Source organism: Puma concolor, chromosome B1 (assembly GCF_028749965.1).
Source record: "Puma concolor isolate L17-30 chromosome B1, mPumCon1.1.hap2, whole genome shotgun sequence".
Taxonomy (NCBI): domain Eukaryota; kingdom Metazoa; phylum Chordata; class Mammalia; order Carnivora; family Felidae; genus Puma; species Puma concolor.
The window spans coordinates 73,730,017-73,742,194 of NC_141670.1; the positions used below are offsets into that span (position 1 = coordinate 73,730,017).

General features: G+C 40.5%; 2 protein-coding genes across 14 annotated transcripts; both read left to right on the top strand.

The window, feature by feature from the left end:
- Positions 1-287: 287 nt before the first annotated feature.
- FGA (fibrinogen alpha chain) lies at positions 288-7,219 on the top strand. 13 transcript variants are annotated; one of them, XM_086704049.1, is made up of 8 exons: positions 288-437; positions 2,700-2,825; positions 3,290-3,473; positions 4,569-4,714; positions 5,307-5,715; positions 5,755-5,793; positions 5,848-5,862; positions 6,073-7,219. In XM_086704049.1, the coding sequence occupies exons 1-8, from the start codon at positions 384-386 to the stop codon at positions 6,978-6,980; spliced, it is 1,881 nt and encodes a 626-aa protein (XP_086560175.1). In that variant the 5' UTR covers positions 288-383; the 3' UTR covers positions 6,981-7,219. The 13 variants fall into 13 exon arrangements, with proteins under 13 accessions (XP_086560175.1, XP_086560176.1, XP_086560177.1 ...); XM_086704050.1 differs by lacking the exon at positions 5,848-5,862 and adding an exon at positions 5,941-5,955; XM_086704051.1 differs by lacking the exon at positions 5,848-5,862 and adding an exon at positions 5,941-5,955 and having other exon boundaries at positions 5,770-5,793.
- A 147-nt stretch (positions 7,220-7,366) lies between these two features.
- On the top strand, positions 7,367-8,609 carry LOC147581692 (fibrinogen alpha chain-like). The gene has a single exon (XM_086704053.1). It carries the CDS (start codon positions 7,853-7,855, stop codon positions 8,429-8,431), a length of 579 nt encoding a protein of 192 aa, XP_086560179.1. The 5' UTR covers positions 7,367-7,852; the 3' UTR covers positions 8,432-8,609.
- The last annotated feature ends 3,569 nt before the right edge of the window (positions 8,610-12,178 follow it).

Genomic DNA, 12,178 nt, shown 5'->3' on the forward strand with positions numbered 1-12,178 from the left:
ACAGGCTACTGCTAGTCTGCCTCAGCCACTCTCCGTACTTTTTCAAGTCTCAAGTATAGAGGTACGGCTTCCTATGTTTCCTTTTGCATTTCTGAAGTCATCCTGTTCCTGGAATGTGAGATCATCCTGGAATTGCTTCTACCTTGGCAACAACTTATCAAAAGCAAACAAGCTTAGGAGAATTGAGCAAGAACTTCTAGGACACCAACCTTAGAGAAGGAGCAAGGGATGTAGGAGTGCATATCGACTGTCTAAACAGGACGAAGATAATGATTAATCAGACCTCCTTGCAGATTTAAATACGATGGGAACTAGGAGTGGAAGCTGTCTTCCTTTCTTTCAGCGGGAGTGCTCCTCAAGACTCAGCCCTACCCTTAGAAAAGATGTTTTCCCTGAAGATCTTTTGCCTGGCCCTGAGTGTGGTGGGCACAGTCTGGGTATGGTCACCTTTATTTTCTCTTCTTGTTTTCTCTCTGGTATTTATTCCACAAAGAACTTGCAGGTCTAAGTCAGCCTTATGTATGTCCTCACACACTGTGTGTCCTAGCACGCTTATGTATGCTAACACACTGTTAGCTTTATCAGTTTTAGGCCATGGAGGCAAGTTCCTAGATGAGCCGGAGACCTCAAGAGTAAGAGGGAGGCTTAGCTGGACCAAAGTACAGAAATTCATAGGGGAAACTCTAGCATCTGTAAAACACAGTCTTACAACATTGTTTGTTTGAAGGGAAGAAATCTTTGCCATCTTTGTTCCAATAAAGACTTAGGATAGTTAATGCTAGTTAACAGAACAAAACATTCCTCTGATAAGAGTTTTTAAAACCTAATTGTTAATTTATTGCTATTTGTTCATAATAAGCAGAACAGTGGTTTAATATAGTTTTTCTGAAAGGTGGTTTTTATGTTTCTTGAGAAAAAAAGAAAAGCAAAACATATGACATAGCAAAATCAGAAGAGAGTAACTGAGAAGGCAAGATGCTTTTTGGGAAGCAATCTTTTAAAATAGTTATTAAATATTGCAATAATTTCTAAAGTTTGACTCCAGAGATCTATAGAACAGAAGACTTCAATTTACAAGCTTTTGAAACACTTTGGTCTCATAAAAACGTGACAAATGTGTTTAAGACACTTTGTTACTTTCAGGCTATGAATTATTCCAATTTATTTCTTTCTCCTCACCACTCATATCCTGTTACCAGAGTAGAAAAAACTAAAGAGGGATTCTAACTTAATTCTCTTCCTTATAGTAAACTAATAAGTAAAAAATTTTATGGAAAATAAGACTAACCTCATTTGTGAACATGGTTATTTTGGATAATGCATACGTTTTTGGCTATTTTTACCTATTGGCATAAATACTTAATTTTTGCCTGTTTTTATTGTTGTACCATTTTATTTTGAAGTATGTTTGAATTTATAATTTTATCTCTTAAACAGAGAGATTATACTTGTTTCTTAAAATAAACTGTCCTTGATTGCTTGAATTATTATCATTATTATTAGAGAATTTTTTAAATGAGACAGCAAATATTAACTAATTATAAGAATAAACTATCTCTGGGCCACCTGGCTGGCTCAGTAGGCAGAGCATGTGTCTCTTGATATCAGGGTTGGGTGTAGAGATTAATTTAAAAAAAAAAAAGAATAAACTATCTGAGATTAAAATAGTTATAGCAAAATCCTTGTAAGTTGGTGATACAAAATAAACATAGTTAAAACTTAAAACCCATGTTAACTGATACAAAGTCCTGTTGGAAGAATATTTTTTTAAATGTTTATTTATTATTGAGAGACAGAGAGACACAGAGCATGAGCAGGAGAGGGGCAGAGACAGGGGGAGACACAGAATCCGGAACAGGCTCCAGGCTCTGAGCTGTCAGCACAGAGCCCAACGCGGGGCTCGAACTCACAAACTGCAAGATCATGACCTGAGCCGAAGTCGGTCACTTAACCAACTGAGCCACCCAGGCGCCCCTGGAAGAATATTTTTATGTCCTATTTTATCTCATAGATCACAAAAGAAAAGTTTTAGAAATCTATATTTCTAATTAGAAGGTATTCAAAAAGTCAGCTATGGACCATTATTTTTGTTTTCAGTCTACTCTTTTTCTTTACAAATAAAAAGGAAATTTTATTACATGAGTGGATAACCTAAAAAACATTTCCCAGTCTGAATTGGCCGTCTTTGTATCTTTGGTATATACTTGCTCAAATAATAGACCCATAGGGTCAAAGTAGAAACTTGAAGGAGACACTAAGCTAAGATAGTTTGTTTTTTTCCTACTGAAACAGAAATTACAGGATAAAGAACTCTGAATTTTTCAATTACCTTTCTATCTGTAGACATTACTCATAATGAAAATGTAAATTTTAACTAATTTTGTAGATTCAAATAATTTTCCTTACATAATAAATCCTTTAAAACTCCTACCATTTATTAAATGCTTGTTTTGTCTCAAACACAGTTAAAAAATGTCTTCACCTTATCTCCTTTAATTCCTGCAACTCCATGAAATGGGTATTAGGGTTTTCGGTCAAAATCGAAGAAAGCTTGATTTCTGAAGCTTGCAGATGCCCCAAACTGGTGTTCTTAATCTCTGTAAGAACCTTCCCCCTAATTGGGATTTGAAGGCATGTTGGTGTCTTCTCCTATCTGCCTAATGTTGTTCTCTTTTGTGTGTATGAATGAATCCTTAAAGACTGGAGATGTCCAGCAAGGTGAATTTATAGCTGAAGGAGGAGGTGTGCGTGGCCCAAGAATTGTGGAAGGACATCACTCTGTGTGCAAAGAGACAGACTGGCCCTTCTGCTCTGATGAAGACTGGGTGAGCAGTTGGCATAGGAAGTGGGAGAATATTTCCCTGTGGTGCTAGAATTGTGCACAGGCTGGCCCAGTAGGTCCCAGAAAACTTTTCCAGTGGGAAATAATCTAATAGCTCATTACATGCCAAATTAAAGAAGACAAATGGAAAGCAACTTCACTCTGAAAGCACTATTTAAATTACCTCTCAAACTCTGGGTCATTAGTGGGATTAACAGATTGGATTTTAGTTGCATGTTCAGGCCTCAAGATTTTCTGGTGGCTATTTCATGGTTAAGTGAACCCTCATTCCAGTATTTCTCTACAACCTATGACTAGTCCTCTTAAACTACTTTTAAGTCAATAGATGATCTAAAGATATTGGGGTGGGGGGCGGGGGGAGCAATGGGGGGCTGCATGGAAACCTTCAAAATTATACTGGATCCAAGATACAGACCCTTAATGTAATTTTTTTCTCTTCACTTCCAGAACTACAAATGCCCTTCTGGCTGCAGGATGAAAGGGTTAATCGATGAAGTCAATCAAGATTTTACAAACAGAATTAATAAGCTCAAAAATTCACTATTTGATTATCAGAAGAACAATAAGGACTCTAGTTTACTGACAGGGAATGTAATGGAACTTGTGAGAGGGGATTTTGCCACCGGTAACAGTAAGCATTACAGATTTGGTGCTTTCACTTTATAGCACACAACAAAACAACAATAGCCCTAAATAAATATTCTGTCTCCTTATAGCAACTTCAATTTTATCCCAAAGTACTTAAGATAGAAACACGTGCCTTTATGATATTCCTAAATTTTAAGGAGGGGCTTCTTTTTGTTATTTTTATAACATAAAAAAGGTTAGCTTAGAATTGTTTAAAGTCACAAAGTCAGAATTTGGTAGTGAAGAGTAGACTTTAAGTGTGCTCTTTTTTAAGAGTATATACTGAAAATAAATGAGCACAACCTTTTGAGTAGATATTTTTGTTTCTATCTTACAGAGGAGGAAACAGAGATCATGAGACTCAACCAAAGACACAAAGCTATCATGTGATGGAGTTAGGAGTTCAATCCACAGACTCCACCAAGCTCTTTATGTTATATTTGGTTTGGCTAATTCAAAATATAGAGCCATGTTCTTTCTCATAGGACTATGACTAAGCCTTAGGACTAGGAAACACTCGATTTCCTCTGGGCGTGGGAAGCAAGTTTACTGAGGCTCCAGTTACTGAAGCCTTGCTGTAATTCTCTATATCGTTAGAAGACACTTAACTAATTTAATGCCAATGGTGCAACCACAATAATGGCAAGTGAATGATCATGTTGAACTAAAAAAAATAATAATAAATAAGTAAATAAAAAAGCTTAGGAACAATTTCAAATGGATAGGTTGGAAGAAAAACTTCTCAGTAAGAAAATCCATGAATATGTTTAAGTCTCTTGGCTAAAGATATGATGAAATAATTGAAATGTGATCAAACTATTTAATCTCCTAATGACATCTTTAAAATTCCAAATTTTTTCTTCTGCATCTATTTGAATTACTAACTGCTAGTAGGGCATCTTAACTGACAGCCATGGATGGCTAGAGGACATAACATTGTCCAAAAATGCCTAACAGATTTGGAACTCGCAAATAAAATGTCCAGAGAACAAATTATTGTTAAAAGGGGAGGATATTTATAAGCAAGTTTCCTTCTTTACTGGCTGTTATAAGCAAAGCACTTGGCAGATACTTCAACATCCATATTTTCTTTTTTCAGACAATGATAATACATTTAGCCAAGTGTCAGAAGATCTGAGAAGCAGAATTGAGATCCTGAAGCGCAAAGTCTTGGAACAAGTACAGCATATCCAACTTCTGCAGAAAAATGTCAGGGATCAACTGATAGATATGAAACGACTGGAGGTGAGTAACTTTGTGGCTCTGCCACCAGAATTTCCTTGTTTTTGAATAGCAGGAAGCAAATTCATTGAATGTCTACTGTATGTAGAGCAAGGTGTTATATATCCATTATCCGACTATGAAGTAGGTATTATTTCCCCACTCTACAGATGAAAAAAAAAAAAAAAGCTCAGTGATATTAAGTACATTTTCCAAGGATACATAGACAGTAAATTTCAAAAGCAAATATTAAATCCCTGCTTGTCTTGTTGCAAAGCTCTGACACCACTGTGCCTCTGAATCTTCAATCTGAGTCTCACTGAGGCTCAATTCATTAGTGTTTCCTTTCAGAGGGAATGGTACCTTACTCTTTATCTATTTTAAGACTAAGATGAATCCAAATAGCTCCTGTTGCTTATCCAGGCAAACCTTATAATACCCACATCTCTTCCACTGAGGGTATGACAGAAATGAAAAACAGAATTGATTGGTAGGTCTCCAAGTAAAGAAATGAAACCGGTTTTCAAAAAATAAATTAAATGCGAAGAACTCAATAGACATAATTTTCCTTATTTATATCTGCCTCTTTTCTTTATCTTTCTTCCCCTCTCTCTAGGTGGACATTGATATTAAGATCCGATCTTGCCAAGGGTCGTGCAGTAGGGCTTTAGAACGTAGGACAGATCTAAAGTACTACGAAGATCAGCAGAAGCAACTTGAACAAGTCATTGCCAAAGACTTACTTCCCTCTAGAGATACGCAATATTTACCACAGCTGAAAATGCGCACAGCTCCAGATATGATTCCTGGGGAGTACAAGCACCAGCTTCAGAAGGCCCCTGCAGAGTGGAAGGCACTCATGGAAACGCAGCAGATGAAAATAACGTTAGAGAGGTCTGGTACAGATGGGAATGCCCCAGGAGACTCTGTATCGCATGGAACGGGATCAGTGCCTGAAAGCCCTAGGAATCCTGGAAGCTCCACACCTGGAAGTTCTGGCACTTGGAACCCTGGGAGCTCTGGACCTGGAAGCTCAGGCGCTTGGAACCCTGGGAGCTCTGGACCTGGAAGCTCCGGACCTGGAAGCTCGGGCGCTTGGAACCCTGGGAGCACCGGACCTGGAAGCTCAGATGCTTGGAACCCTGGGAGCTCTGGACCTGGAAGCTCCGGACCTGGAAGCTCGGGCGCTTGGAACCCTGGGAGCACCGGACCTGGAAGCTCAGATGCTTGGAACCCTGGGAGCTCTGGACCTGGAAGCTCCGGACCTGGAAGCTCGGGCGCTTGGAACCCTGGGAGCTCCACACCTGGAAGTTCTGGCGCTTGGAACCCTGGGAGCTCTGGACCTGGAAGCTCGGGCGCTTGGAACCCTGGGAGCTCTGGACCTGGAAGCTCAGGCGCTTGGAACCCCGGGAGCTCCGGACCTGGCAGTGGCAGCACCTGGGACGCCGGCAGCTCTGGAGTTAGCAGTGTGGGTACTTGGAACACGGAGAGTACCAGCTCTTGGAGCTCTGGGAGCACTGGAACTGGCAGTGGTGGCTCTTGGAGCTCTGGAACTCCGCAGCCTGGAAGTTTTAGGCCAGATAGCTTAGGGCATGGGGACACCAGGCCTACCAAGCAAGAGTGGGGCAAGTTTGAAGAGGTGTCAGGAAGTGTATCTCCAGGGACAAAGAAAGAGTACCACACGGGCAAACTGGTCACTTCTAAAGGAGATAAAGAGCTTCTTATTGGTAATGAGAAGGTCACCTCTGGTAGCACGACCACCACTCGTCGTTCATGCTCTAAAACTGTCACTAAGACAGTTATAGGTCCTGATGGTCGCAAAGAAGTGATCAAAGAAGTGGTAAACTCCGAAGATGGTTCTGATTGTGACTTGTCCCATGCTTTTTCTGGTAGCCTAGGGGATCTCCATTCTAGACACCCTGACTTGGCGAGTTTCTTTGAATCTGCCTCAACTGGAAGCAAATTTTCGAGTGTACTCCCACCTACCTTAAGAGAGTTTGAAAGTATGGGCTCAGAATCTGACATATTCACGCACTTAGGGGAACACGAGCTCCCTTCCAGTGGTAAAACTTCAACTCACAGCAAACAGTTGGTAACCACTAGTAAGACTTACAACAGAGGAGACTCCACATTTGAAAGCAAGAGCTTTAAAGTGGCAGGTGAGGCCGGAAGTGAAGCGGAACACGAAGTCCTCAGAGGAGCATATACCACCAAAAGAGGCCATGCTAGAGCTCGCCCTGCCAGAGGTATCCACACTTCTCCTTTGGGGAAGCCTTCCCTGACCCCCTAGACTAAATTCGCCCGCAGTGCCTCCCATAGCACCTTGAACTTCTTCCCTAGCCCTCTATTATACTTATAGAAATGACACTTTTTGGTTTTTTGTTTTTATTTTATTTTATTTTATTTTTTTTTGGCACTAGACTGTAAGTTCCAGGAGGGCGGGGACTTTATCTATCTTATTCATCTCTGTATTCCCAAATGCCTAACAGTGCTGAGAGTCATCACTCAATAAATAACATGTTAAATGAATGAATGAATCCCTCTGAAACTCGATTTTAAATTTGTTTAGCCGAATTCTTTCACCATTCAAAATGTGTGCTGTTGGAATTGTCACCCAATTTATTAATCATATTTTAAGTGTGTGTCTCAGTTGACATTTAGGTCAGGTTAAAAACAAGTTATATTAGCACTAAATGATGCTTAGATATTGTTGCTGGTTACTTGCTATTATCAGTACGGGCAAGTAAAATTTCAAATCCATTGAGGAACATCTCCCTTGCGATTTGTAGGTATAAATGTCGCTTACTTGCTTAATCTCCATCTCAGTGTAGGTGCATCCTTTCCCCCTGGAGGGAATGAAGGAGGGAGGGAGGGAAGGAAGGAAGGAAGGAAGGAAGGAAGGAAGGAAGGAAGGAAGGAAAAGGAAGCCAGTATCTGCCTTCATTTAATCTGGGCCATGCCTATCTTTGTAAAGTTAAATGAGAGTAACTTCTTCCAACCAGCTTAATTTTTTTTTTAGACTGTGATGATGTCCTCCAAACACATCCTGCAGGTGCCCAAAGTGGTATTTTCAATATCAAGCTACCCGGATCCAGTAAGATTTTTTCTGTTTATTGTGATCAAGAGACCAGTTTGGGAGGATGGCTTTTGATCCAGCAAAGAATGGATGGATCACTGAATTTTAACCGGACCTGGCAAGACTACAAGAGAGGTTTCGGCAGTCTGGATGACAAGGGGGAAGGAGAATTCTGGCTAGGCAATGAATACCTCCACTTACTGACCCTAAGGGGCTCTGTCCTTCGGGTTGAATTAGAGGACTGGGCTGGGAATCTGGCTTATGCAGAATATCACTTGAGGGTAGGCTCTGAGGCAGAAGGCTATCCCCTGCAGGTCTCCTCCTATGAGGGCACAGCAGGTGATGCTCTGATTGAGGGTTCCGTAGAGGAAGGAACAGAGTATACTTCTCATGCTGGCATGCAGTTCAGCACCTATGACAGGGATGCAGACCTGTGGGAAGAGAACTGCGCAGAAGTCTACGGAGGAGGTTGGTGGTACAACAGCTGCCAAGCAGCCAATCTCAATGGCATCTACTACCCTGGGGGCTCCTATGACCCAAGGAACAACAGTCCTTATGAGATTGAGAATGGAGTGGTCTGGGTTCCCTTCAGAGGTGCAGATTATTCCCTCAGGGCTGTTCGCATGAAAATCAGGCCCCTGGTGACCCACTCGGAGCAGAAGTGAGAGTAATCTGTTTTCTTTGTTTAGTGAAGTGGAGAAAGAGTAAGGAAGATAAAGGAGTCAAGATTCTTTACAATCTATTAAAAAATTCACAGGTGCTATTTTATTACTCTTTGTACTGTATCCAAATGTAACTGAGACATTTTACTACTTAAAAAAATAAAGTTATATGAGTTTTTTTTATCCTTAAAGTAGCTCTGTGGGTTTTAACATTTCTGTCAGGATACACCAAGGAACATTCAATACATCATGAAGAAGGGGTCAGATGGATGCTCCTCTCTGCAACGCTTAAGGGTGTTGTTTTGAGAACTCCTCTCCCACACCATTCAAGGGCCATTGTAAAGTAAAAAAGTTATTTCATCCATTTGGTATGAATAGGTTGAAACCGATACTTTAAGTTACAAATCACTGAATTAAACAATGGCTGCACTTTGTAGAGGAACTTACAAATTATGAAGTATGTTCATCATCTCTGTTAGCAAGCAAATCCAGGAAGAGAGGAGAAGCATTTTCTCCTAACAGAAATAGAAATCTGTTTTTTTAGCCTTTCAATGAAGACCATAATGCATACTTAATTTTTTACCCAGAGTCTAACAGATTTCTTTCAAAAACACATGGCATGAAAAAAATGCATTTAAAATCCTTTCAATACTTACAAAGTATTCAAAAAATACTATTACTATATGTTGAATTCATAAACTCAATATATGTACATTGGCCAGTATTTTATTTGATGTCAGTTTTATCATTGTTCTTCGCGGACTTGGCTCCTGTCCCCTGTTTTTTTTTTTTTTTTAATGTTTATTTATTTATTTTGAGAAAGAGAAAGAAATCATGCAAACACGAGCAGGGGAAGGGCAGAGAGAGAGAGGGAGAGAGAATCCCAAGTAGGCAGTGCAGAGCCCGATGCAGGGCTCCATCTCCCAAACCTCACAACGTGTGAGATCATGATCTAAGCTGAGATCAAGAGTCAGTTGCTTAACCTTGCTTAACCGACTGAGCCACCCAGGTAACCCTCCAGCCCCCAATTTTTAACTCAAATTTCTTTCTAGTGAGTAGTTTCCATTTACACTTGAAAAGGTATTAAAATATTCCTAGCACCCTGGGCCCCTGGCACATCGCTTTCATTTGCACAGTTTCTACCCCAGTGTAACAGCTTCCTTTATCCTAGAAAAAAAGGAGAAGAAAGAAGAAGAAGAAGAAAAGAAAGAAGGAAGCAAGCAGGCAGACAGTCTAGGAACAGGGGCCAGAGCCTGGAGGGCAGACAGAAGATGAACACAGTGGCTTGCAAATGAGTCACATATGAAGCCCCAGACTTCTTGCATTTTCTTACTTGCAATTAAAAATCCCTGGGGCGCCTGGGTGTCTCAGTTGGTTAAGGAGCCAACTTCAGCTCAGGTGATGATCTCGCAGTTTGTAGGTTTGAACCCCATGTCGGATTTATGCTGACAGCTCAGAGCCTGGAGCCTGCTTCAGATTCTGTCTCCCTCTCTTCCCACCTTTCTCTCTCTCTCTCTCTCTCTCTCTCTCACTCTGCCTCTCTCAAAAGAAACAAACATTTAAAAAATCCTTGATACAAATACACCTCCAAATATTAGAATAATCAGAGAAGAATTTTTTCAGAAATAAAAGAAGTTTCAGGGCACCTGAGTGGTTCAGTCAGTTGAGCATCCAACTTTGGCTCAAGTTATGATCTCAGGGTTCGAAAGTTTGAGCCCCACATGGGCTTGCTGCTGTCAGCCTGTCAGAACAGAGCCTGCTTCAGATCCTCTGTCCCCCTCTCTGTGCTCTGCCCCCCGCTTGCTCTCTCCCAAAAGTAAATAAAAATTTTAAAAAAGAATTAAAAGAAGTTTCATTTATTTCAGATGTGGGCGTTCCATGTCACCTCTATACCTGCCCCATTTACACTCACACATATGCGTGCCTAGAATTTGAGTTGAGAGTAGGAAGTATTTTATTTTCCAGAATGTCCTACTATTATGGACAGAGGTCCCCAAATGAAAGTGACTCTGAATGCAAAAGGCCATTCATTTCTCTTTTACTTTGAAGGCTTTGAGTTTATTGGCAAAGAATGGGTGACCTCTTTTAATGTAATAAACAATGGCCAATATTAACAGAATCGTGGATCATTGGAGATATAGTTTAGTTGTAAGAAAAGACACCAAGCATCTCTTTTCCATTTTGCCTTTAACTTATTGCTCTATTTCCCTTATTCCCAAAATTAAATATTAATTTAGCTCCTCTGACTCTCATTCACGATGGAAGCCCAACTAGGTTTTCACTGTTATCGCTTTCTTGAAATTTCTCTCTTTTAAGTCAACAAGGGCTTTGTAGTTCTAAATTTAACATCCTACATTCAAACCTCCTCCTGCTTGGCATGTTTTAAACATCTGCTGTTATTGTCCCCACCCTAACTCTTCAATCTGCATTTTTCTCTTGATTTTTATTCTTTATTTAAAAAAATTTTTTTAAATGTTTATTCATTTTTGACAGAGACAGAGACCAAGAGGGAAGAGGCAGAGAGAGAGAAGGAGACACAGAATCCAAAGCAGGCTCCAGGCTCTGAGTTGTCAGCACAGAGCTGGACGAGGGGCTCGAACCCATGAATGGTGAGGTCATGACCTGAGCTGAAGTCAAAAGCTCAACTGACTGAGCCACCCAGTAATCCCTCTCAGTCTTTTTAACTGGCAATTCCTTCTTTAACCACTCCTTAAATGTAGGAATTTCTTGTTACAGTAACATTAATACTAATTTTTATCAGTTGGGATTAGGTTTGATGCATGTGGCTTATATAAGACAGAAACTTATTTCTTATTCCCAAAAAAGTATATAGTAATATGTCTCCTAAGTATCTTCAGGAAGCCATCATCCTAACAAATGGCTTTCATCTTCAAATTTACCTCATGTCCTGTCAAACCATGTCCTGTGGCAATCTGGAAGACAGAGGAAAGACAGAAGGGAAATGGAGTACCTTCTCTCTTTTAAGGAACTTTCCTGGATGTTCCATACAGCACTTTTACTTATATCTCACCAGCCACAGCTCTGTCACATGGACATACCTAGGTGCAGGAGAGGCTGAGACACCTTGACTGTTAGCTTCATATAAGGCTATCCTAATTAAAATTAGGATTCTGTTAATAAGGAGGAGCAGAAGAATAGATGTTGAGGTAGGCAATTAGAAGTCTTAACCAGCCCATCTTTTCTCACTCTCTACATGAGTATATGTTCTCCTTGGTTGACCTGACAATCACTGTAGCTTCGATTACCATCAATAGGTTGATGATATAGCTTAGTCTAAAACTTTGGCCCTTTAATATCCATATCTTCAACTCATACCAAACACCTCCAGTTAGATATTTCTCATTAGTCGAAGATTGAACTAATTACCTTCTCATCAAAACCTGTTGCATCTTCTGTATTTCTTGTCCCAGCAGAGGCATCATTAACCCCCAGCTTCCTAATCTAGAAAACTTGAGCTCCTTCTCAGCTTCACTTTTTATTTTTTTTTTTTAATTTTTTTTTTAACGTTTATTTATTTTTGAGACAGAGAGAGACACAGCATGAACAGGGGAGGGGCAGAGAGAGAGGGAGACACAGAATCCAAAGCAAGCTCCAGGCTCTGAGCCATCAGCCCAGAGCCCGACGCGGGGCTCGAACTCGCGGACCGCAAGATCGTGACCTGAGCCGAAGTCGGACACTTAACCGACTGAGCCACCCAGGCGCCCTCAGCTTCACTTTTTAATTCTTGTG